The sequence below is a fragment of the Hyperolius riggenbachi genome, chromosome 2, assembly GCF_040937935.1.
Source record: "Hyperolius riggenbachi isolate aHypRig1 chromosome 2, aHypRig1.pri, whole genome shotgun sequence".
In the NCBI taxonomy this organism is placed as follows: Eukaryota; Metazoa; Chordata; class Amphibia; order Anura; family Hyperoliidae; genus Hyperolius; species Hyperolius riggenbachi.
This window is the reverse complement of record NC_090647.1, coordinates 544,834,844-544,861,269: the sequence shown is the minus strand read 5'-3', so window position 1 is coordinate 544,861,269 and position 26,426 is coordinate 544,834,844. Positions and strand designations below refer to the sequence as shown.

General features: G+C 43.5%; 1 protein-coding gene across 1 annotated transcript in view; it reads right to left on the bottom strand.

Moving 5' to 3' along the window:
- VEGFD (vascular endothelial growth factor D) overlaps positions 1-26,426 on the bottom strand; it is an 89,212-nt gene that overhangs the window by 46,224 nt on the left and 16,562 nt on the right. The window contains exon 2 of the mRNA XM_068266211.1: positions 7,279-7,480. Within this exon, the coding sequence (XP_068122312.1) occupies positions 7,279-7,480 (202 nt within the window). The remainder of the gene's footprint in view (positions 1-7,278; positions 7,481-26,426) is intronic.

The window sequence follows — 26,426 nt, the reverse complement described above, 5'->3', positions numbered from 1 at the left end:
GGTTATTGGGGTGTTGTCTACCATTATGGTTGCAATTGGTGGGGGTGTAGATAGCGATGGTGGAAAAATCACAATTTCCGTTTTACTCATGTTGAGTTTGAGGAAGCGGGAGGACATAAATGCAGAAACGGCACATAGACAGTCGGGGACTCTAGATAGTAGTGATGACAGATCAGGAGCTGAGAGATAGATTTGGGTGTCATCCGCATAGAGGTGATACTGGAAGCCAAAAGAGTTAATTAGTTGTCCCAGGCCATGAGTGTAGACTGAGAAAAGAAGTGGCCCAAGAACAGAGCCTTGAGAAACACCAACAGACAGTGGGCATGAGGAGGAATTGGCGTTAGAGAAGGACACAGTGTAAGAGCGTCCAGAGAGATAAGAGGAGATCCAGGAATTTGCTTGTCCCTTGATTCCTAAAGATGACAGTGTCTGCAGAAGCAGAGCATGATCCACCGTGTCAAAGGCAGAGGAAAGGTCAAGGAGTATTAGAATGGAGAACTGGCCTTTGGATTTAGCTACCAGTAGGTCATTAGCAACTTTCGTGAGGACAGTTTCAGTGGAATGGTGTGTGCGGAATCCAGATTGAAAGGGGTCAAGTAAGGAGTTGGTAGAGAGAAAGGCAGACAATTCTGAATGGATGTGACGTTCCAGCAGTTTAGAAGCAAAGGGGAGGAGCGAGACAGGCCGGTAATTGGATAGAGAAGCTGGATCAAGAGAGGGTTTTTTACTAAGTGGTGTGATAATAGCTTGTTTGAATAAGGTAGGAAAAGTGCCAGTGGAGATAGAAAGATTGAATAGAGTTGTTAGAGCGGGATTAAGGGAGGAGGAAAGCTGGGGGATTAGATGGGAGGGAATGGGGTCCAGGGCACAGGTTGTGAAATGAGCTTTGGAGAGTAGTGTGGAAAGACACTGTTCAGTGAGTGTGGTAAAATATATTAGAGTGGGAAAGTGGTCTTGTGGATCGGGGGGAAGGCAGTTAGTAGTGGGCGAGGATGCAGGTGGACAGAAGGAATCTACAGGTGATGGTTGAGCTGGTAAAAGTGGTTGCGTGTTGAAGCTATTACGTATTGCATCAATCTTGCTTGTAAAGTATGATGCAAAGTCGTCAGCTGACAGACATGTGGTAGGGGGAGGAGGTGGGGGACGAAGTAAGGAGTTAAAGGTGTTGAACAATTGTTTTGGGTTGTGGGACTGTGAGGAAATGAGCGAGGAGAAATAAGACTGCTTAGCAGAGGTGAGGGCCTCCCTGAGCTCCTGCATAGTTTGTTTATAGTGATTGAAGTCCTCTACAGCAGTGCTCTTTCTCCAGCACCTTTCTGCCACCCTGGAGCGCCTTTTCAGCTGTTTGATTTGTTCAGTGAGCCAGGGCTGCCTGTTAGTTTGGCGGGGGCGGGTGGTGGTGAGTGGGGCAGCTGAATTCATGGCAGAGGAGACTACACTAATAAGTAACTGGATGCTGCCTCTGGGTCAGTGTAGGAAGACAGAGTACTTAGAGGTTGCAAGGCCTCAGTCAGGGAATTCACATTCAGATTGTGGTAGTACCTGCGCATGACCGGATGGTGTAGTGTTGGAGGAGTTGATGGTAGAGAAGAATTAATTGAGAAGGTAAGAAGGTTGTGGTCTGAGAGGGGAAGTGGAGTGTTATGGAAGCTTGAAATAGAGCAGAGGCGGGTAAAGACAAGGTCGAGAGTGTGGCCGTCTTTGTGGGTGGAAGTGGAGGACCATTGGGCGAGGTCAAACGAGGAGGTGAGAGAGTGCAGTTTGGTGGCAGTAGGGCAGTTAGTGTCGATGGGTATATTAAAATCTCCAATGATGATAGAGGGTATATCAGTGGAGAGGAACTGGAGAAGCCATGCTGAAAAGTGATCAATGAAAGTAGAGGCTGGACCGGGCGGGCGGTAGATAACAGCAATCTGAATGTGGTATGGAGAGTAGAGACAGACAGCATGAACTTCAAAGGATGAGAGTGAGAGTGCGGGCAGTGGTGTGAGTGGCATAAAGGAGCAGTGTTCAGAGAGGAGGATCTCCACCCCACCTCCATGTTTGTGGCCAGGTATAAGGGCATGACTAAATTTTAGTCCACCATGTGTTAGAGCAGCTGGAGACACCGTGTCTGATGGAGTTAGCCATGTCTCAGTGAGCCCCAGAAAGGTGAAAGTGTTGGAGATAAACATGTCATGAATGAAGGCCAGTTTATTACAGACTGAGTGGGAGTTCCATAGAGCCCCAGATATGGGGAGGGGAGAGCTAGGAAGAAGGGGGATATCAATAAGGTTGTAGGTGTTCTGGGAGGGGAGGTGGTGGGGTTTGTTATTGGTGGAATGAGTTGTAGTCTGAGCAGTGTGAGGTCTAGGAGTGGGCCCTAGGTTTGGTGATATGTCCCCAGAAGCCAGGAGTAGTAGTAGGCAGAGCAGAGAGATGTGGGGGTGAGACTTGTATGTATGAAAGTTAGGTTTAGTGAGAGCAGAGGAGGGGTAGTTTGAGCAAAGAAATAGGAAGAGTTCATGGCTAGAGAGAAGGGGAGACGATAGCAGAGAGGGAGCAATGTGTATGGTGTTGCTGGCAGTGGGAGGATGAAGTGACATGTGAATTTTCAGGAGCAGAAGGCAAAATGAAGTGGTTGAGAGAAACATCTTATACATTCTAAAGTGATCGGGAGATCGATAGCTGACAGCAGGAGGGTGGGGTATGTTTAGATACAGGAATTGCAGAAACAGGCAAGCATATGGTGAAGCAGATAAAAAAAACAGTTGATTAGCAAACCATGTAACCGAAGTGCAGAGTCTCCTGGCAGTTCCCTCTGTTCCCTTCTGGTTCCATTTTGGTCTAATTCTGGTCTTTTGCTGTGCACTTCAAATCATGCACTTAAAATTAATGCACATCTGACTACAGTCATATCTGACTTAGAAACTAGATTAAATACACAGCAGAAGGGATGGAGGTGTGTGCAGGAATGAGGATCAGGTGTAAATGGCCAGGCATGGGCTGTGGGAGGCTGGGTCAGTCTACAGACATGCAAATTATGACTAATTAATTAAGCACACATTGCAGCATAAGGCCTGGCACCAGGAAATGGTCACAATTATGTATGCGTACCATAAAGTCAAAAGCAATGCAGGCAAAAGTTGAACACAAGCAAGAGTTGTTTGATTGCAGAGAGAAATTGCATGAAGACAGATATGAAAATCGATGCGCACAACGATATCAACTACTCATTGGGCTTGATTCACAAAAGCGGTGCTAACAGTTAGCACCCTGGTGAAAAGCCCTTTAGGCGTGATAAGTTTAGGCGTGATACGTTTAAGCACCAACTGGGTTAGCACCGCAGTGCACAGCTGATCAAAAGTTTTTCGCTAGCAAAGTTTGGTGCGCGCGAAACGTCGCATAGAGTTTAATGGCGCTGCTTTGCGCGCTGGACTTTGCGCACGATCAAACTTATCACGCCTAAACTTATCACGCCTAAACTGAGTTTAGACGTGATGAGGGGCTTTTCACCAGCGTGGTGCAATGGTTATCATGCCTAAAGTCTTTTAGTCGTGATAACTGGGTTATATCACCACTTTGTGAATCAAGCCCATTGACTTTTTACTATAACTATTTATAGTTATCAAATATGTGTATCCAATAATTGCTGCCTGAACCTCAAAATAATTAAATAATTACTTTAGCCAATTCATCTGGGTTCCTCAGAGCCCAAAACTGCAATTGTGATTTATAACTAATAAAAAAGTGGTGTTAGTTTAGTTGAGGGGCCCCAGCAGGAAAGACCAACAGCCAGTCCCTGCTAATGGCAATTTTGTTGTGACCACTAATATTTAAGAAATATACATGCCACCAACCAAATAGTTTTGGTAAACTTGTGCAAGCTCAGGCAGTTGCCGAAGCAAGCACCGTGCTCGAAGCCCAGCAGTTGAAGATCACAGAAGAGGGTCCTGGTGCGCAATTTTAGGGTTTATCTAATGAATAGCGTTTCCCACTGGGTCCCCTATTTCTTACGAATTAGTGGTCACTACTAAATTGCCACAAGCAGGGTGTGGCCGTTGGTCCACGAGGTTTCTCCTTGGGTCCCCTCCTCTAGACTAGCTCCAAAAAAAGTGATGGCCATCACAGGAGAAAAATACAGCCTCTACAGCTTTAAGAGCTATTTAATTGGCTATGGCATGATGTAAAGTTGACCAGGAGTTGTCCTCACAGAAGGAGGTTTATGTGACCTTTTGAACTGCGGCAGCTCCTAATAACTTTAATTGCTATTTACATAACGTGATGTGCTGTTCTCCATCTTCCTGACACTTCTGGCTCCACAGCTGAACCTCTTGAAGTGTGAGGCGATGTACAGTGGCATACAGCGCATGGGCAAGAGGCGGCAATATAGAAGGTTAAACCCCTCTGATGCAGACCTCGCCCCCCCTTTCCCCTCCACACGCTGGGGCATTTTGGTATTTTGTGAAACTGTTCCAGCTCATACATAGTGGGGACATCTACCCATCTTTTCAGTCTACCTGCCTCAGTATGGAGGCACGGTTACTGCTAGTGTTGGGCGAACACCTGGATGTTCAGGTTCGGGCCGAACAGGCCGAACATGGGCCAGATGTTCGGCATGTTCGGCCCGAACGCCGAACTTAATGGAAGTCAATGGGACCCCCGAACATGCCCATTTTGGGGGCCCTATGGGGTCGCAGGCATAAGGGGGGAGCATGCCCCGATCGCGGGGGGGGGGTCGGAAATTCCCCCCACCCCCTCCGCTAGCGCTCCCCCCTCTGCCCGCTTCCCCATAAAAAAAGTTTAAGGCAAGTTAAATAGTACTTGGTGGCTGGCACTGGCAGTGGAGTGAGGAGGAGGAGGAGTCCGAGTAGCAGAGTGACGCGTTGAGGCCGGGCAGCGGGCGGTTCAGCGGTAGTACCCTTGTGGTACTTCCGCTCTTTCTCTGACCTCACGTCCTCTACGTGATGACGCATACGAGGGTACGCGTGACGCGTACCCTCGTATGCAGAGGACGTGAGGTCAGAGAAAGGGCAGAAGTACCACAAGGGTACTACCGCTGAACCGCCCGCTGCCCGGCCTCAACGCGTCACTCTGCTACTCGGACTCCTCCTCCTCCTCACTCCACTGCCAGTGCCAGCCACCAAGTACTATTTAACTTGCCTTAAACTTTTGTATGGGGAAGCGGGCAGAGGGGGGAGCGCTAGCGGAGGGGGTGGGGGGAATTTCCGACCCCCCCCCCGCGATCGGGGCATGCTCCCCCCTTATGCCTGCGACCCCATAGGGGGGCCGTATTGCGGCATGTTCGGGCGAACAGGGCCCTGTTCGGCCGAACAGGGGCCCTGTTCGGCCCTGTTCGGCGGCCATTCAGTAGTTCAAGGCGAACCCGAACTTAAAAGGCCGAACACCATCAGGTGTTCGGCCGAACTCGAACATCACCCGAACAGGGTGATGTTCTGCAGAACCCGAACAGTGGCGAACACTGTTCGCCCAACACTAGTTACTGCTAATCCCAACCAAGGTAGAAAATGCATAGAGTTCTGGAGATATCAGTTATTGTTTTGTCTCGCACGCACTAAAGGATCAAACGCATTGTCTCTAGGAGTGCATCAGCTGGAGAAATAGGGATGACACCCTCTGTACTATGTTCAATCAAAAAGAGCTGGCACATTAAGGTGAATCTTTATTACTCAGTGCTGCTGCCACCCGCTGAGTACACATCGCTGTGCGCGAGGTCTAGAGAAGTCTTGTCCCATTAACCCTACAGGAGCTTGATTACAGCAGCAGACAGATTTTTGCCCTCAAGCAAACTGTGCCTTGACAAAGGGGCCCTACATGGCTCCGAAACGTTGGCTAAATGTTTTATATGGAACTAATAAAGATTCGCCTTGGATGTGCCAGCTCTTTTTGATAGAATTCTGGAAAAGCCTGGAATCACTGCAGCAGATGGACTCAATTAGGAAGCATGACACAGAAAACTTGTCTCCTCCAGAGTGTAAAAAAAAAATGAAGAAATAATTGAGAGCCCTTGATAGTGTAGTAAGTTAGCACCAGACGATGTATCTTGTAAATAACGAAAGAGAGGTACTCACAAAGGTGGGTTACCGCGAAGGCAACCACTGTAACGGCAGGTGGGGAGATTAGACCCAACCCCACTCGGGTTACAAAAGTTGCTCTCTCTAGACAGGAGAGAGATAGCCGGGTAACACCCTCCACCAAGGGTGGGCTTGAAATGCAGAATTAGTATTTGAACAGAGGCGTCAAAATAGAGTAAAATACTTAAAAACATTTTAAAAATGGAGGTAGAGGTGGACCTCCCCAGTCCCCATGCAGACTCAAAGCGGTCAATTATCAGCAGAAAAGGAGGCACTTTTGCTGGCTGAGACTTCAATAACAGTTATTTCTGATGAAGCCGTCATAGACCTGTGAAGTGCGTTGCAATTTTTAAGTCACAAATAAAGTGCTTTTTCTCCTGATAATTGACCGTTTTGAGCCTGCTTGGAGTCCACCACTACCTCCCCTTTTAAACTGTTTTTAATCATTTTACTCTAGTTTGGTGCGTCTGTTCAAATACTCATTCAAAATAATAATTTTGATCGCACTGGTTCTATAAACATTTTATAGGCCTCTATAAAGTTCCACTTCGTGATAATAAGTCTTGTAAACAGCTAATTACAAAGCTTTACATTCCGTACTTATGTTATCGAGAGTCCCAGTAGTTCCCATGGCCGAGTAGATCAGAGCTGCCGTGGTTCTCACACTGCTAATAATCAGTCACTTTGTGCTTCTCATGCCAGGACTATTTAGATTCTTGTATATTTTGGTAGTTGCCAGTTTTATTTACCCGCCATCACCGCACACTTATTTTATCTGTCCAAGTACATTCTTTCCTGATCACAAGACTGCGACTATTAATACGTTTCTATAACTTTCGCTCAAACTCCGCTCCAACCATTCCCAGAGCTCTGGAGAATGTACTAAGGTAAAGTTAGGAAAAATGTAAAGTTAAATTCACATACAGATAGTCCACTGCTGATATATAAATGGTTTAAAGATCACCTTAAGTGAAAGGGATATGGAGACTGCCATGTTTATTTCCATTTATATGAACTTATCGTTATTGAGGTCATCCACCTCTATTTTTCTATTTTTAGCTGTTTTTAACTATGTGTTATCTACTTATGGACGCCTCTTATACCCTGTGTGCTTCCCCTGTGGCCTATGTGATCTTCATACTTGGCCGAGAGCAGAGGTTGTGGGGTTCCCAACATTCAGATATTATTTCGGGAGGTTCCTTACCTTTTAGTATTTCAATGTCATAGAAGGCTGCAGCAAATCGCGTAGAGCGATGGGGTCCAGACCTGGAGTCAGACCCGATGTAGGATTTGAGCTTTGTCCGACATCTCCACAGTTTCAGCTCTCTGGGGTGAGTTATCCGTAGAAGCTCTTCCAGGTTGGCCGCTGTTCGGATTTTGTATTCTAACTCACTTTGCGTTATTCCCTGTAAGTTGAGAAAAAAACACCAGCAGCTGTTACAATACAGATGTTATGATCTGGTTTTGCCTGTTTTAGTTCCATAATGGTCCTCAGCGTTACAGTCGCTATATTCTATTCTTTAACAATTATCAAATGTCAGCACACCAAATTGCTAATCCTAAAGTTTACTGTGATGTATAATCGAAAACGTTTCGGAATGTTTAAGTGTCCCTTGATTGAGAAAACTGAGTATCAACCACCCCCATAGGCATTAGTATAGAACTACAAAGAAATGGCCGCCGGAGTGTCTACTGAGTGTACATTGAAAAATGTCAGCCTTTTTTTTTTGTAGTTCTATAGTGATCACTATGGAACTACGGAAAATGGCTGTAAAAGTCCCGGTGGGTTGGGAGGAAGAACATAGACATGAGCCTAGATTTGATGAGTGAAGAGTAGCCACTCATGTCAGCAGCAGCTACTCACTAGCAGCTGCAACTATGCCAGAAGCAGCCACTCAATAGCACCCACCACTGCACACTGGAAGGGACATGCTGACTGCACACATGGTGTATAATTTATTTCCCATGGAAATGTTTATTTGACAAAACTATAACAGGCATGTTCCTAGGGGCAAACTGTGTTCCATTTCTTTAGTTTAGTTAGTTCCCTAGCTATCTCAACACCGCTGATATGGTCCTTGGTCCAAAAAGTTTGGACACCCCTACACTAGAAGAACCTGTACTGACTTCAGTGTTCTTCCCAGGCTCTTTTAGCCAGGTGCTCCACCCAGCTAATTTTGGTGAGCACCCGGCTGTCATTGACTCACCTCCTCCTCTGTTGTAAGCAGAGCGGTGCAGAAAAGCGCCGGCCTTCCATTCTCTCATCTCACCCCACCCGGCTGAAAAAAATTCTGGGGAGAACACTAGTTCTGTTAGTTCACTACGACAAGATGCTCATTTAAATTGAGATTGCTTTGTATATGTTAACCACTTAAGCCCAACTGGACGAGATTTCTCATCCAGTTGGGCTGCGCGCACTCCCGCGGGTCGCGCGCGCTCCCGCGGGCCCCCCCGTGCGCGCCCCCGCTGCTGCCCGTTAGCCCACCGATCAGTGAAAGGGATTATAAATCCCTTTCGCTGATCGGACCCCCCCGGAAAAAAGCCGACAGCGTCTCTTCAGACGCTGCGGCTTTTCTGAGCTCTGGGCTCCTTTCTTCTGCCTGGGAGCGAGATCGATCGCTCCCAGGACTTTTTGATTCTGGCCATCTTGTGGCCAAATAGCAAATTGCACCTAAAAAGAAAAAAAATTACAAATAAACATATAAATATATAAAAAAAAACCCTGTTTACCTCCCACACCAAAAAATACCCACATACAAGTTTACATTAAAAAAAAAAAAAAATTACAATAATAAAAAAAAAAAAAAACCATAAATAGTTACCTAAGGGTCTGAACTTTTTAAATATTCATGTCAAAGGAGTATATCAATATGATTTAATAAATTATGGGCTTCTAAACAGTGATGGACGCAAAATGGAAAAAATGCACCTTTATTTCCAAATAAAATATTGTCGCCATACATTGTGATAGGGACATAATTTTAACGGTGAAATACCCGGGGCATAAGGGCAAATACAATACGTGAGTTTTAATTATGGAGGCATGTATTATTTTAAAACTATAATTGCTGAAAACTGAGAAATAATGAATTTTTTCCATTTTTTTCTTATTCTTCCTGTTAAAATGCATTTACAGTAAAGTGGCTCTTAGCAAAATATACCACCCACAGAGAGCCTAATTGGTGGCGAAAAAAACAAGATATAGATCAATTCATTGTGATGAGTAGTGATAAAGTTATTGGCAAATGAATGGGGGGTGAAAGTTGCTCGGATGTAAAAAAATTTCAACCCTTCGGGCTTAAGTGGTTAAGATTCATCAAAGCCCTTTGAATTTAAAGTGACAAAAATGTCAAGGCAGCAGAGGAGTTTGGGTTAAATTTCCCAATTTCCAAAAAAGCCTAATTCCCCATCCACTCACACATACACACTGACTAGGGAATGAAGCGGGTAGTTTGGGTGCACAGCCTGATCTGTATATTGGGTGCCGCCATAGACTACAATGTAATTTTTGGATATGGCAGTGCTGCTGACTGAGTAATTTAGGCGCCTGAGTTCCAGCAGAGGTCAGTAAGCGTCGCCTGGCTATCATGTAGTCAAATTCCAGGATACTGGTGGAGATGGCAACAGAGGTGAGTAATTAGCGCCAGGAGTTCCTGGGGGACCAGGTTTCTGCTATCTGCTATGATGTGGGCAAACTTCGGTTAGTGGTGGGGGCAGCAGGGGGAGGTTAATGTTAGGCATAGGTAGAGGGAGGTTAGTGTTAGCCTGTTAGGCACAGATGGGGGAAGGTTAGTGTTAGGTGTCGGTAGGTGGAGGTTAGTATTAGGCACAGGTAGGGTAAAGTTAGTGTGAGGTGAAGGTTAGGAAAGCCATTGGGATTCATAATATGATTGATTGCTCTTTTTGTTTTCTTTTTCATATTAAATTGGTCACATATGTAGATGAAGAAGAATGCCTAATATAGCAAGATATGTGCTGTATAATGCATAATCAATGTTTTATTAAAGCAGTAGGATTAGCCATACTATGCCAGGAAAAAAAGCACATACAGGTCCTTATCAAAAAATTAGCATATTGTGATAAAGTTCATTATTTTCTGTAATGTACATTAGACTTTCCTATATTTCAGATTCATTACACACAACTGAAGTAGTTCAAGCCTTTTATTGTTTTAATGTAGATGATTTTGGCATACAGCTCATGAAAACCCAAAATTCCTATCTCAAAAAATTAGCATATCATGAAAAGGTTCTCTAAACGAGCTATTAACCTAATCATCTGACTCAACTAATTAACTCTAAACACCTGCAAAAGATTCCTTGCTTGGCACCCTCAAGCAAGAGGGTAAGACACAGAAAGAAATTTCTGAACGAATAGGCTGTTCCCAGAGTGCTGTATCAAGGCACCTCAGTGGGAAGTCTGTGGGAACGAAAAAGTGTGGCAGAAAAAGCTGCACAACGAGAAGAGGTGACCGGACCCTGAGGAAGATTGTGGAGAAGGACCGAGTCCAGACCTTGGGGGACCTGCGGAAGCAGTGTACTGAGTCTGGAGTAGAAACATCCAGAGCCACCGTGTACAGGCGTGTGCAGGAAATGGGCTACAGGTGCCGCATTCCCCAGGTCAAGCCACTTTTGAACCAGAAACAGCGGCAGAACGCCTGACCTGGGCTACAGAGAAGCAGCACTGGACTGTTGCTCAGTGGTCCAAAGTACTTTTTTCGGATGAAAGCAACTTTTGCATGTCATTCGGAAATCAAGGTGCCTGAGTCTGGAGGAAGACTGGGGAGAGGGAAATGCCAAAATGCCTGAAGTCCAGTGTCAAGTACCCACAGTCACTGATGGTCTGGGGTGCCATGTCAGCTGCTGGTGTTGGTCCACTGTGTTTTATCAAGGGCAGGGTCAATGCAGCTAGCTATCAGGAGATTTTGGAGCACTTCATGCTTCCATCTGCTGAAAAGCTTTATGGAGATGAAGATTTCATTTTTCAGCACGACCTGGCACCTGCTCACAGTGCCAAAACCACTGGTAATTGGTTTACTGACCATGGTATTACTGTGCTCAATTGGCCTGCCAACTCTCCTGACCTGAACCCCATAGAGAATCTGTGGGATATTGTGAAGAGAAAGTTGAGAGACGCAAGACCCAACACTCTGGATGAGCTTAAAGGGGAACTGATAGAGGTATATGGAGGCTATCATGTTTATTTCCTTTTAATCAATACCAGTTGCCTGGCAGCCCTGCTGGTCTATTTCTCTGCAGTAGTATCTGATTAAAACCAGAAACAAGCATGCAGCTAGTCTTGTCAGATCAGACTTATAAGTCTGAACCACTGAAACACCTGATCTGCTGCATGCTTGTTCAGGGGTTATGGCTAATAGTATTAGAGGCAGAGGATCAGCAGGGCTGCCAGGCAACTGGTATTGCTTAAAAGGAAATAAACATGACAGCCTCCATATACCTCTCTCTTCAGTTCCCCTTTAAAGAGACACTGAAGCGAAAAAAAATTATGATATTATGATTTGTATGTGTAGTACAGCTAAGAAATAAAACATTAAGATCAGATACATCAGTCTAATTGTTTCCAGTACAGGAAGAGTTAAGAAGCTCCAGTTGTTATCTCTATACAAAAAAGCCATTAAACTCTACGACTTTCAAAGTCGTGGAGAGGGTTGTTTTCTGACTTTTATTATCTCAAGTGTTAGTTAACTATTTACTTTTTCTCTGCCAGAGGAGAGGTCATTAGTTCACAGACTGCTCTGAAAGAATCATTTTGAATGCTAAGTATTGTGTAATCTGCACATATTAGAGAATGATGCAATGTTAGAAAAAACACTATATACCTGAAAATAAAAATATGAGAATATTTTCTTTTCTGCTAATTTTCTAGTAATTATTCATAGTACACAACCAATTCATTATATCATATATTTTTTTCCGCTTCAGTGTCTCTTTAAGGCCGCTATCGAAGCATCCTGGGCCTCCATAACACCTGAGCAGTGCCACAGGCTGATTGCCTCCATGCCACGCCGCATTGAAGCAGTCATTTCTGCAAAAGGATTCCCGACCAAGTATTGAGTGCATAACTGAACATAATTATTTGAAGGTTGACTTTTTTTGTTTTAAAAACAGTTTTCTTTTATTGGTCGTATGAAATATGCTAATTTTTTGAGATAGGAATTTTGGGTTTTCATGAGCTGTATGCCAAAATCATCAATATTAAAACAATAAAAGGCTTGAACTACTTCAGTTGTGTGTAATGAATCTAAAATATATGAAAGTCTAATGTTTATCAGTACATTACAGAAAATAATGAACTTTATCACAACATGCTAATTTTTTGAAAAGGACCTGTATATAAGTAGATAAATACTTGATCTACTTACATAACACATGTATTGTACTGTCCACGTTTTGATTTCAGTGAATGTTATATAGTAAATTAAGAGAATCCTGTTCCTGGTGGGAAACGTGTCTTTTGCCCACAGTTTAGGCTAAATCCTGATGTCATTTCTGCCCTTTACTTTTTTCTTCTTCTTTTCTCCTCCAATGCTTGTAAACACAAGTGAGCAGGGGATCATCATGTTACACATAGGCAATCAGGCAGGGAAAGAAATGGAAGAGGAGGAATATATTATAGACTAGTGACCTAAGCCCGTTTAGAAACGGGCTAGGTCTGTCACCCGCCGCGCATGTCCGCCGTGCACGCGCACTTGCACACACGCCCGCCCCTTCCTCCCCTTCAGCGTTTCTGCGTCCCTCTCTGCACATGCGCTGTACAACAAAACACACACACAGGGACATGGGAGGCAGAGACACTTGGGTTTTATTATAGAGGATAAAAAGAACCCCCAGCATACAAATGAATGGCAATGGCTATTAAAGGGCCAGTGCTACTTAAGTATGCGATAACTCCAAATCATAACAGCAGAAGTTTTGAATGCAGAATTATCATCTTTATTATTTAATACACTCAGACCAGTTGCTGTTGAAATTTGATTTTTATGGTGACAATCCCGCTTTAACCTCTTGACGACCAGCTAACGCCGATTGGCGTAAACTGGTTGTCTGTGGGTTTCCATGGAAACGTTCCATGTCAGTTAACGGAGGGTGTCTCCGTGAACTGAGTGCGAGCCTCCGATCGCGGCTCGCAGGCGAAATGTAAATACGCGGGGAAGAAATCCCTGGTGTTTACACTGCATGGCGCTGCAGCAGCGCCGTAAAGGAGATTGGCGATCCCCGGCCCTTGATAGGCCGGGGATCGCCGCCGTCTGATAGGCTGAAGCCTATCAGAGGCGGTACAGGATGTATCGCCATCCTGTACCGCCTACAGAGCCAGGGAGAGGGAGGGAAGGAGAGGGAGGGGGGGAATAGCGCTGCGGAGGGGGGCTTTGAGGAGCCCCCCCGCAAGGCACAGCAGAGCGGCGGCGATCAGGCCCCCCCAGCAGGACATCCCCCTAGTGGGGAAAAAAGGGGGGTAGTCTGATCGCTCTGCCTGCAATACGATCTTTGTTGGGGGCTGAAGAGCCCACCCAGCACAGATCAATAGGAAACCACTTGGTCGGCAAGTGGTTAAAGATATAAAGTGAAACCTATAGTAGAATATCTAACTACCAACAAGCGTTTACTGCATGATCCAGCGCCCGGGCGCTTCTTTCCTATGTGCAGAGAGTTCCTCTGCAGATTGTGGACCTTGCTTACACTTATGCTGCATACACACTTGAGATAAAAGTCTTTGGAAAAGGCAAGATCACAGACCAATTTTACCCCATTCCATGTAGTATGAGAGCCATACCTACACAGTCTATTCTATGGAGCTGCACTCCACATCAGATAAAATCTTTGCAAGATGCTGAAAATCCATCCTGGTGGATCTGATCTGCAGATGATCTGCAGATGATCTGCAGATGAGATCCACCAGGATGGATTTTTAGATCTGCAGATGATTGCCAGATATGCAGATGAAGTCTGTTAAACCAGGTGTGTATGAGGATCTGCAGATCTCATAGACTATGAATGCATTTTGCAGGAATGGATCTAGGTACTTATCCGTTAGCCGGGCGCATCCGGCAGGTGGCGCTAATTACTATTCCTCCTCCAGGCCGACATGGATAGTAGGGAAAGATGTAACTCTGGTGGAGTTTTGTCGCCACCTGCCAGATGCGCCCGGCTAACGGATAAGTACCTGGATCTTTTGCAGGAAGAGATCTTTTGCAGATAATGATCTTTTGAATGTGTACAGCATCTTTGTGTGCAGCATCTTGCAAAGATTTCTGTCTGATGGGGAGTTCAGCTCCATAGAATAGACTGTGTAGGTATGGCTCTCATACTACATGGAAGGGGGTAAAATTGGTCTGTGATCTTTCATTTTCCAAAGACTTTTATCTCAAGTGTGTATGAAGCATTACTGAAGAAGAGATTGCCTTGACTTCAGCTTTATGAAATGTTATCTTTTACTATAGTTTAATTCCTTAGCATTAGCTATTTTTATCCTGACTATTCCATTCCCTTCCTATAGAAATCGCAGCACAATAATAAAACACGCTTTAAATAGCATTTTCTTTTACTATGTTTCTCTTTAAATTTGTTCTAGAAATGCCTTGTTAAAAACTTCCAGGAATACATTCCACCCTGTACAATACACAAGACATTTAAAGTGGACCTGAACTCTTGCACAGGACAGAAGGACAACAGAGAGAAATGCACCCTGTATGTATTTAGAGAGCTTAGCCTGTCTAATCCCCCTTCTTCTGTGACTAATCACAATTGTAATTTGATCTCTCAGCTGTGTCAGATGGCTGCCTTGGCATAGCAGCTCATTTGTAAACACAGGATGTTTACTCTATTTCTGCTTCCATGAAAGCAGGAAGTAGACACTGCAGAATTATTGCAGGATTTGTATCAGCTGTAACAAAGAAATGTTGTACTTTAACCACTTCACCACTGAGGGGGTTTTCCCCTTATGGACCAGAGCAATTTTCACCTTTCAACGCTCCTCCCTTTCATTCGCCAATAACATTATCACTACTTTTCACAACAAAATTATCTATATCTTGTTTTTTTTTTTTTTACCACTGATCAGGCTTTCTTTGGGTGGTACATTTTATTGAGAATTATTTTATTCTTAAGGCATTGTAAGGGGAATAATAAGGAAAAAAGGCAACAATTAATTATTTCTCAGCTTTCGGCCATTATAGTTTTAAAATAAAATGTGATGTTGTGGATAAAACCCACAGTTTATTCGCCCATTTGTCCTCGTTATTGCAGCATTTAAAATATGTCCCTAGTATAATGTATGGTGGCAATATTTTATTTGAAGGTAAAGGTGAATGTTTTTCCATTTTGCATCTGTCACTAATAACAAGCCCTTATTTGCTAAAATAACAGTAATATACCCTCATGACATACAGTGCTGCCCATAATTATTCATACCCCTGGGAAATTTTGACTTAAAGTAAACCAAAGACAAAGCACCCTCATGTATTTTACCATATATATCAGTGGGAACATTAGAGAAAACACATACCCTGCTCTCCATTTCATTCTTCACTGCTCAGCCTGCTTGTTATCAACCCGTGATAAAATCGCTGAATGAGCAGTCAGTCTGGCTTTGCTAAGGAATCATTATAGCCGAGTCATTATAGCAGAGCCACATGGGGGCAGGCTTGGGCTTGAAAAGACATCAGAGAAAACAGACTCAGCTATAATGATTCCTGAGCAAAGCCAGACTGAATGCTCAGTCGGGGATTTTATCAGGGCTGATAACAGGCAGGCTGAGCAGTGAAGGACAAAACAGAGAGCAGGGTAGGTGTTTTCTCTAATGTTCCCACTGATATATATGGTAAACAAGAGGGTGCTTTGTCTCTGGTTCACTTTAAAGCTACTTTTATTCAATCAGCAAGTAATTTGTTGACAGGAAATGACATAGGTGTCTCCCAAAAGATAAAAAGACGATGTACACGAGGCATTATTGTGGGAAAAAACACGGATCGCTCCCACGCCGCCGTCCTCAACCTTCTCCTGCACTGATACGGGGTCCCATAACTTCCTCCAGTTGCGGCTGAGAGAGATACGTAAATAGTGCACTTCACTTGCGTCAGACTGGCCGTGAATGGAGGAAGTTGCGGGACCCGGTACCAGAGCTGGAGAAGGCTGAGGACGGCGGCGTGGGAACGATCCGTGCGAATGGGCCTGGAGGAAGCCCTCAGGTATGTATAAAACGTTTAGGTTACATCAGCTCTGGTAAACTTTAAGAAGGGGTCTAGATCCCTGAAAGTTTCCATAATTTAACTTTATCAGTTAGCCATTAAAAGGTTCTACTTTTATAAATCTTTGGCTTCTACTACCTACATAATTTGTTTGGCTAACACGGTACATAAACTTTTTCGCTACTATCAAAAAAGTATAAAATTAGGTTTTAAAAAAAATACTTTTTCTTTACAAGAAACATTAAATATTACATAATTTACATTTTTTGGTTGTCCATTTGACTCTCACGTGTTTTAGGGCCCGTTCACACTTAAAATCGCATATGATGTCAGGATCCGCACCGTCTAAAATAAGTAGTTTATTATAACATTTAAAAATCCAATGCAGGCAAGATGAGCGTGAGCCGGGTCACCATGACGCACGGCGTTTCAGAATCTAGCTCTTTCCTCAGATAGTTCAGGCACACACTCTAACATGCATCTCTCTTAGCCTGCTATATAAAACACTATAGAGGACCTGATGGAAGTCTGCGTTAGTCTTGACAATTTGCATGTATCCATATTCATGAACTGCTACAGCCATTCGGCTAATATCACAATCAATTGCATATGTTCATAGTCCATATTCATAGTCCACATGTATATAAATATATAGATAAAGATAACCCCAGAGGAGAGCAGAGCCTAGATCATACGTTACACTCAGACTTACTTACCAGAGATAAACTCCGGAATTCTGTCTCTCACTGTGTAACTCACTATCTGCGCGGTGTCAGCCAATCACAAACGGGCCGACACCGTCCGCTTCGCTCAGTCTCCCCTCCTCTAGCCGCTGGCCAATCACAACTGCGGCTACAACGTCCGCTTCAAGACTTCTATTATTCAACCAAAGGAAAATTACGGCGTCCAGCCATAGAGACGGGCGGCGCTGCTCCCGCCCCCAATACAGCCAGCCAATGAGATCCATCAGCGGCAACGTCCGCTCGAAGGCATGTAAACATGCTAAAAAACGCATGTAAAAAGTAAATAAGGCGGCGAAAAAATATAGGGGGATAAGAGCAAGCAGTCCATCCATCTCATAGGCTATCTGGACTAACTATGTCAACTCACAATGCAATTTAATTTGTCAACCGGCTGGCAGTGCAATCCTCAAAATAACCAAATATTAACAACTGTTAGTAAATACGAGCACATGGCGCAACATTATATAGTAAAAGGTCCAGATTACACTTGCCAGCCGATTGACTGTTAGCAGTATCTAAAAACACATCATCCTAGGTCATCACATTTGTCAGGTCATATTCTCTATTTAACCCTTTGGGCTCTAAGGTCTCTATTTTTTTTAACCAGTAATTCTCTCTTTTCAATAACTGTTTTTTTCTATCACCCCCTCTCCTCAACACAGGAATCCCTTCCAGCACCTGTACCCGTAATTGTGACAGACCATGATTAAAAGTAGTAAAATGGTGTGAAACAGCTAATTCCAGATTCTTGTTCCTAATCGTGGATTTGTGAGAGGCTAATCTGTCCCTCAGGGCCTGTGTGGTTTGACCCACATACCCCACCCCACAAGGGCACTTTAACAAATAAACTACAAACTTGGAGTCACAAGTATAGTGCCCCTTTATTTTGAATTTTGTGCCCCTGCAGGGGTGGGTAACTGTGTCACCTTTTGTAATGTAACTGCACAAATGGCAGTTAAGACATGGGTAAGTACCATTTTTTATCTTCATTAGCGGTTTCTCTGATCCTAAATCACTCTTAACAATTATATCTCTCAATGAAGGGGCCCTTTTATAGGACATAAGTGGACGTTCACAAAATTCATGCACATATGGTAGGCCTTCTCTTAAAATGGACCAGTGGCTATTGATTATTTTCTCGATTTTATTTGACAATACATTAAATGTCGTTACACAAGGGATTCTATTCTTGTAATCACCTTTAAATTTCCTTTTTGACCCATTAAATCTACTTGTACCTCCTAACTCTTTCTCCCTACCTCCTACTAGACAACTTATCGGGTACCCTCTAGCTAGAAATTTGTACTTCATTTCCTCCAATCTAGCAATCTTGGTTTCAAGGTCACTGACTATTCTCTCCACCCTCTTGAATTGACCTTTAGGTATATTATTTTTGACATGTGGGACATGAAAACTGTTATAATATAAGATAGAGTTTCTATCTGTAGGTTTTGAATATAAATCTGTGGTCAAACGACCCTTTTCTTTAATTACCCATGTATCTAAGAAGTCGATCTTACTACAGCTACTTTCAATTGTCAATTTAATTTCTGGACATGCAGTCTGCAGCTGTCCAACAAAAATCTCTAGGCTCGAACGTGGCCCCTCCCACAAGCAAAATATGTTGTCAATGTAACGACGCCACAGCAAAACATGTTTACAAAAAAATGGATTAGAAAACACAAAAGCGTCCTCATAGAGGACCATAAATAAATTTGCATAGGAAGGGGCCACGTTCGAGCCCATCGCCGTTCTCCTACACTGCATATAGAAGGTATCTCCAAACAAAAAGTAGTTGTATCTCAATACAAGGCACATTAGCTGAATCAGAAAACCCCTTTGTTCCTTGTCAAAATCTGTGCTAATTTGTAAATAATGTTCAATTGCCTCCAATCCCCCATCATGGGGTATGGAGGTGTATAAACTGTTCATATCCATTGTGACTAGAAGTACTTCTTCACTCAAATCATCAAAAGTGGAGATAGTTGTCAGAAATTGTTGTGTGTCCCTCAAGTAAGAGTCCAGAGTATATACGATTGGTTTTAAGATCTTATCTAAAAAAAATCGCTATATTGGAAAAAACTGAACCTATCCCCGACACTATAGGTCGTCCTGGAGGATTCTGTAACCTTTTGTGTATCTTCGGTAAAATATAGATAATGGGAATCCTTGGATTTTCAATCAATAGAAATCTTCTCAGATCTTTATCAATAAGTAGTTTTTCCTCTGCTCTAGTTAGTAATTCTTCAATTTTCTTATTAATCATCTTAGTTGGGTTTTCAGTTAATTTCTCATAAATCTCTTCATCATTCAATTGTAATAGAATCTCTTTTTTGTATGTCTCTGTGTCCATGATGACAACCGCTCCGCCTTTATCGGCCGCCCTAACTACAATTTGATCATTCCTAGCTAAAGATCTAATAGCCTGTCTCTCCTCAAATGTCACATTACTAGAGATATGTTTGATTTTCTTAGCTTCGAAATCAGCTTGTAATTTAAAGATATCGGCATTCACATTCTTTATGTATCGGTCAATGACTGGATGACTCATTGGTTGGAAATTACTTTTATTTCTCAAACCCCATTCTTTTAAATTAATGCCCCCTGTAGACTCCCGTTGAGTTGAGGTAAAAATATATCCTCCAGCAAAAAATTTTTCTTTAATTTTATACTCCTAAAAAACTGGCCTAATTCTAAATCTAAGTTGAAAAAATCGGGAAAAAAAAAGTGGGGCAAAAAGATAGTCCGTAATTTAATATACGATGTTCCACAGGTGATAATTCATGTTGAGAAATATTCACTACAAGATCTACTTGTTTTATTTTCGTGCTCTCAATTCCATCTTGGAGTTTCCTCTCCGCCTCTCTTTGTTTACGTTTTTGGAATCTCTTGCCTCCCCTCCGCTTGTGCTGTCCGAGTTTTGGGATTGTTCGTCTGTCACAGCTAAAAAATCACTTGAGGACTGGTCTATGGCTTCTCCTAATATTCGAATTTTCGGGTTCTTTTTAAATTTTCTAGGTCTCCCCTGTTTGAACCGTGTAAATGGACCTGCACCCGGACTCCTCTGCCAACGGTATACATAACCTGATTGATAGTCATGAACATCACGATGGAGCAGTTCATGAATATGGATACATCCAAATTGTCAAGACTAAAGCAGTCTTCCATCAGGTCCTCTATAGTGTTTTATATAGCAGGCTAAGAGAGATGCATGTTAGAGTGTGTGCCTGAACTATCTGAGGAAAGAGCTAGATTCTGAAACGCCGTGCGTCATGGTGACCCGGCTCACACTCATCTTGCCTGCATTGGATTTTTAAATGTTATAATAAACTACTTATTTTAGACGGTGCGGATCCTGACATCATATTTGACTTAGTACCCTGTGCACTCCAGGGCTGATCGCTGCACGTCAAGCTCCACTGGTGCTGTCGCAATTGAAGATAATGTGCACACTTAAAATCGCAGAACGCCGGCGATTGCCGCCGGCGTTTTGTGGGAGTGATTTTCCCGCGATTAGCGCGGAAAATTCACTGGACACTGCGGCGGTTTTGGAGCGATCCCGATTAGCGTGCTGTGCACGCTAATCACGATCGCTAATCACGGAACGCTCATCGCCGGCAAACCGCTGCATGCATTGCGGTTGCGGTTATCGCTAACCGCAACCGCGGCAGTGAGAACACTGCCACTCGCTACATTGTGTAGCGGTTCTTGCAGAACCGCTAGCGGTTTGCCGTGAGCGGGAATCGCACGATTCCCGCTCAGGTGTGAATGGGCCCTTAAGCAGAAACAGCTATTTTAACACTGTGCTGTAAAGATAAGGCAACTCTAAACAATTGGAATCAATAATTAGTACAGAGATTTGGCTTTTATAATGTTAGAAACAGTTAAGGTCACTGCCTCTGACATAGGAGAACTGGGTTCAAATCTCATCTCTTCCCGTTCAGTAAGCCAGTCCCTATTTGGTAAGGAGTTATTGGGCAAGACTCCCTAACATTACGACTGCCTACTGAGCATGCCCTAGTGGCTGCCTTTCAAGTGCTTTGAGCCTGACAGGAGAAAAGCATTATACAAGTGTTGAAATTATTATTATTCTAAAATACTTCTCTACTTAGACGTTTTTTAGTTTAACCACTTAAGTACCAGCGGTCTGTGCCGCCTTAAAGAGGAACTCCAGTGAAAATAATGTAATTAAAAAAGTGCTTCATTTTTACAATAATTATGTATAAATGATTTAGTCAGTGTTTGCCCATTGTAAAATCTTTTAAATCCCTGATTTACATTCTGACATTTATTACATGGTGACATTTTTACTGTTGGCAGGTGATGTAGCTGCTGCATGCTTTTTTGGCAGTTGGAAACAGCTGTAAACAGCTATTTCCCACAATGCAACAGGGTTCACAGACAGGAAACTGCCAGGAGTACCACGGTCCTCAGAGTTTCTTGTGGGAGGGGTTTCACTACAATATCAGTCATACAGCGCCCCCTGATGGTCTGTTTGTGAAAAGGAATAGATTTCTCATGTAAAAGGGGGTATCAGCTACTGATTGGGATAAAGTTCAATTCTTGGTTGGCGGTGAAGGCAATTGCGGCGGGCGATTTGTCGTTTTCCGCCGTTTCTGTACTAGCGGTCTCTGGTCCTCAAGACGACCAGAGACCGCTGGTACAGAAACGGCAGGAAAAAACGATAAGTCGCCCGTCGCAATTGCCTTCACCGCCACACGTTGGGAACCTGGGCCACCCACTCTGCCGTCTGTATGATGGCAGAGTTCCTGTGAGCCGATCAGGAGCCGCTTTTATTGGCTCCTGACCGTCTCTATCAATGTAAGCCAATGGGAGTGGCTTACGTTGATAGACAGGGCCAGGAGCCAATGAAATCGACTCCTGACCCGCTCACAGGGCTCTGCCGTCATAGAGACAGGCAGAGCGAGTGAGCTGCGGCGAGAGACGGCGGGGAATAAGAAGCACGATCGGCGGGAGCGGCGGAAACTGCAGATACGCGCAGCGGGGGCTAATTGAAATCTACACCCTGCCAGCCAGGCAAACACCAAAACAGGGCGTAGATTTCAATCAGCTCGGTCCTAAAGTAGTTAAAAAATGTTTAATAATAATAATAATAATAAAGCTAATAAAGGAATAAAACAAAAAGTAATAACAGCTATTTATGTGTTTATTTTTTCAGTCATTCTAATGACATATTTATTAATGTAATCTATATAAAACAAAATTAAGATTTTACATAAAACATTATAAAACGAGTGATCCATAAACATTGCGGATAAAAGGAATGTATTGTGTCCAGAGAATATGGAACATTTTCCCAATATTCTAATGATCTGAGATTTTGATGGGTTCTCACGGATCTCATAAGCTGTAAGCTGATCTATTTCATATATTAGTTTCACCTTTTAAGTTGAATTACTGAAATAAATTGACTTTTGGACGATAGTTTAATTTTTGGAGTTTCACCTGTAAATATACTCTGCACTGCAGTTCTGCGCTGGTTGCGGTGCGACAGATCTGATAAATCACTTAAAGAGACACTGAAGCGAAAAAAAAATATGATATTAGGATTTGTATGTGTAGCACAGCTAAAGCAGCCCATACACTCAGCCGATTTTCTGGCCGACCGATCGATCCCGATCGATCGATCGATCAATCGATTGCAAATCGGTTGGCCAATCGACCGATCGACGGCCGATTTCGATCGATTTCGATGGATTTCCATCGAACTTGCAGGGTGGAAAATTTAGGTCGATCTGATGAGATTGCTTATCAGTTTGCATTGGCCTTAATGGAAATCTGATGGCAAAAAAATGCCATCAGATCGAATTTCAATAGATTTCAAACTGAAATCTATTGGAATTCTATCCTGGTAAAAAATGTTCTAAAAACGCATCAGATAGATCATCAGATGCATTTCTTATCTATCTGCTGCCAATCTGACGAGTGTATGGGCACCTTAAGAAATAAAACATTAAGATCAGATACATCAGTCTAATTGTTTCCAGTACAGGAAGAGTTAAGAAACTCCAGTTGTTATCTCTATGCAAAAAAAGCTATTAAGCTATACGACTTTCAAAGTCTTGGAGAGGGCTGTTATCTGACTTTTATTATCTCAACTGTTCCTGGACTATTGACTTTTTCTCTGCCAGAGGAGAGGTCATTAGTGCACAGACTGCTCTGAAAGACTCATTTTGAATGCTGAGTGTTGTGTAATCTGCACATAATATAGAATGATGCAATGTTAGAAAAAACACTATATACCTGAAAATAAAAATATGAGAATATTTTCTTTGCTGATAATCTTCTAGTAATTATTCATAGTACACAACCAATTCACTATATCATATATTTTTTTCCGCTTCAGTGTCTCTTTAAAATGTTTATGAAGATTAGAGGTGAGCTTACAAAAAAAAATCTTCTCTTTCATCTGGCTAATAGTTCATTTTCACTTCTTATTTTTTTCTTTTTGCCAGACTCAAGATTTCAGTATTGCAGAGTAAAACCATTTTGAAAGGCTCTTAAAGTGGAGCTGAACTCTTGCACAGGACAGAAGGAAAACCTAAAGAAATGCACCCTGTGTGTATTTAAAGAGTTTAGCCTGTCTAACTCCCCCTCATCTGTGACTAATCACAAGTGTAATTTGATCCCTCAGCTGTGTCAGCTGACTGACATGGCAGATAAGTTCATTTGAAAACACAGGATGTTAACAATATATCTGCTTCCATAATAGCAAGAAATAAACAAGCTAAAGATTTACTGCAGGATTTGCATCAGCTGTAACAAAGAAATGTTTTTCTTTGGGCCTTGTTCACATTGCAATCGGCTCGCTTGTCCGTCCGCGGTGGGGGGTTTTTTCCACATTTTTTTAGAGCATTTTCTGGCTTTTTTAAAGCATTTTCTGTGCGTTCGCTCGTTTTTGGGGGTGTTTTTGTAAGCGCTTTTGCAGAGCGCTTCCAGCTTTTGATTCGGAAAAAAAATCCGGAAACAATAAATACAATGTATTTTTAAAAAAAAAAAACACTCACTCAATCGCTTGCCAAAGCGATTTTGTGAGCGTTTTGCGTTTTTCCCATATCTTCCATTGAGGCAAATCGCCTCAAAAATGGCCCAAGCACTGCTTTTCAAAGCGGATCGCAAATGAACCGCTCTGATATGAACTCTCTCAGAGAATCGTTGTACAAGCGCTTTCAGGGCAATTTCGAAAATCGCCGGCACTTCAATTTTTATAAAAACGCCTCTAATGTGAACAAGGCCTGAAAGGTTATTATGCTGTTGCTCATCTTTTACAGCAGAGAGGACATTCTGAGTAGGGCTGCTCAAATCCGAATCCAGAAGAAACCCGAATAGTTGCTATCCGGATATCTCCCAGTTACCTGTGCAGGAGGGGCGGGGGGGTCAAGCTTACCTGTCTGTCGTCTTCTTCGTCCGTCCCTGGCGCCTCTCACAATGCGTTCCACGTAGCGGTCACGTGACTACAAACACTTCCTCCTTCCGGGTTGAAGGAGGAAGTGTTTGTAGTCACGTGATGCACGTGGACCGCATCGTGGGAGGTGCCAGGGACGGACAAAGAAGACGTTAGACAGGTAAGCTTGACCCCCCCGCCCACCCCGCACAGGTAACTGGAAAATATCCGGATAGCAACTATCCAGGTTTCTTCCGGATCCGGATTTGAGCATCCCTAATTCTGAGTTTAGGTCTGCTTTAAAGCCATACTCACTAATCTAGGCTAGACGGTGGAATTCCTGGAGCTTGCCGTTTTTTTGGCTGGATATCTTTTTTGCAACCAATTTAATGTCAGCTGCTTCATAATATGTCCCAGTCCCACAGTATAAGTAGATTATTTCCTAACTGTACAAATATGTGCTGAGTCCATACTTCCAGACATTAAGACTGAAATATGAAGATGTCTTGCATAGTTCATGCATTCCACTGTAAATCCCTGCTATTGTTCAGCACGAACATCTGAGATAAGTGCTCTAGAAATGAGATACAGGAAGCTCTACCATGGGTTTGTTTTATTTATTTATTTTTAAAACACAGCCGTTCAGTTGTATTATTTATGTCTCACTCCATGAAATTATTGTACATAAATGCCCTAGAACAGATTCCCTTGTTAACAAGGTTTAATTTTATGCAACTTTCAGGGACAAACCCAGGATTTTCAAGTGGGGGATTCCTAAAAAGGTCTCCCCCAGTCCAGCACAATACAGTATAATAATATGGTAGGACATAATGCTTGGTTACATTATAATGCAATTTCCCGTCCAACTGACAAACAATGGGATCGATCAGGAGCAGTTTGGATACAGATAATAATGAGGACAGCCAACATTGCTGATGAAGGGGAAAGTGAAGCATTCACACAGCAGGGCACAGGGTTGTGTTCATACCTGACTCTGTTATGTTTCCCAGAGCTGCTCCATGCTCTGCACACACACTGCTGCTCCATGCTCTGTACACACATTGCTGCTCCATGCTCTGTACACACGCTGCTGCTCCATGCTCTGTACACACGCTGCTGCTCCATTGTCTGTACACACACTGCTGCTCCATGCTCTGCACACACTGCTGCTCCATGCTCTGTACACACATTGCTGCTCCATGCTCTGTACACACACTGCTGCTCCATGCTCTGCACACACACTGCTGTTCCATGCTCTGCACACACACTGCTGCTCCATGCTCTGCACACACACTGCTGCTCCATGCTCTGTACACACATTGCTGCTCCATGCTCTGTACACACACTGCTGCTCCATGCTCTGCACACACACTGCTGTTCCATGCTCTGCACACACTGCTGCTCCATGCTCTGCACACACACTGCTGCTCCATGCTCTGTACACACATTGCTGCTCCATGCTCTGTACACACACTGCTGCTCCATGCTCTGCACACACACTGCTGTTCCATGCTCTGCACACACACTGCTGCTCCATGCTCTGCACACACACTGCTGCTCCATGCTCTGCACACACACTGCTGCTCCATGCTCTGTACACACATTGCTGCTCCATGCTCTGTACACACACTGCTGCTCCATGCTCTGTACACACATTGCTGCTCCATGCTCTGTACACACACTGCTGCTCCTTGCTCTGTACACACGCTGTTACGCCATGCTCTGTACACACTCTGTACACACATTGCTGCTCCATGCTCTGTACACACACTGCTGCTCCATGCTCTGTACACACGCTGCTGCTCCATGCTCTGTACACACATTGCTGCTCCATGCTCTGCACACACACTGCTGCATCCAAAGTCAACTGTAGCAGGTAACGTAATGGGGCAGTGCTGTGAGCTGCAGATATCTGCAGAAATTCTGGTGTCTCAACTTGTGCCTGTCCCCAGACACTGCACCGGCCCTGGTCTGAGAGGGGATTCTAGGCACCAGTAACC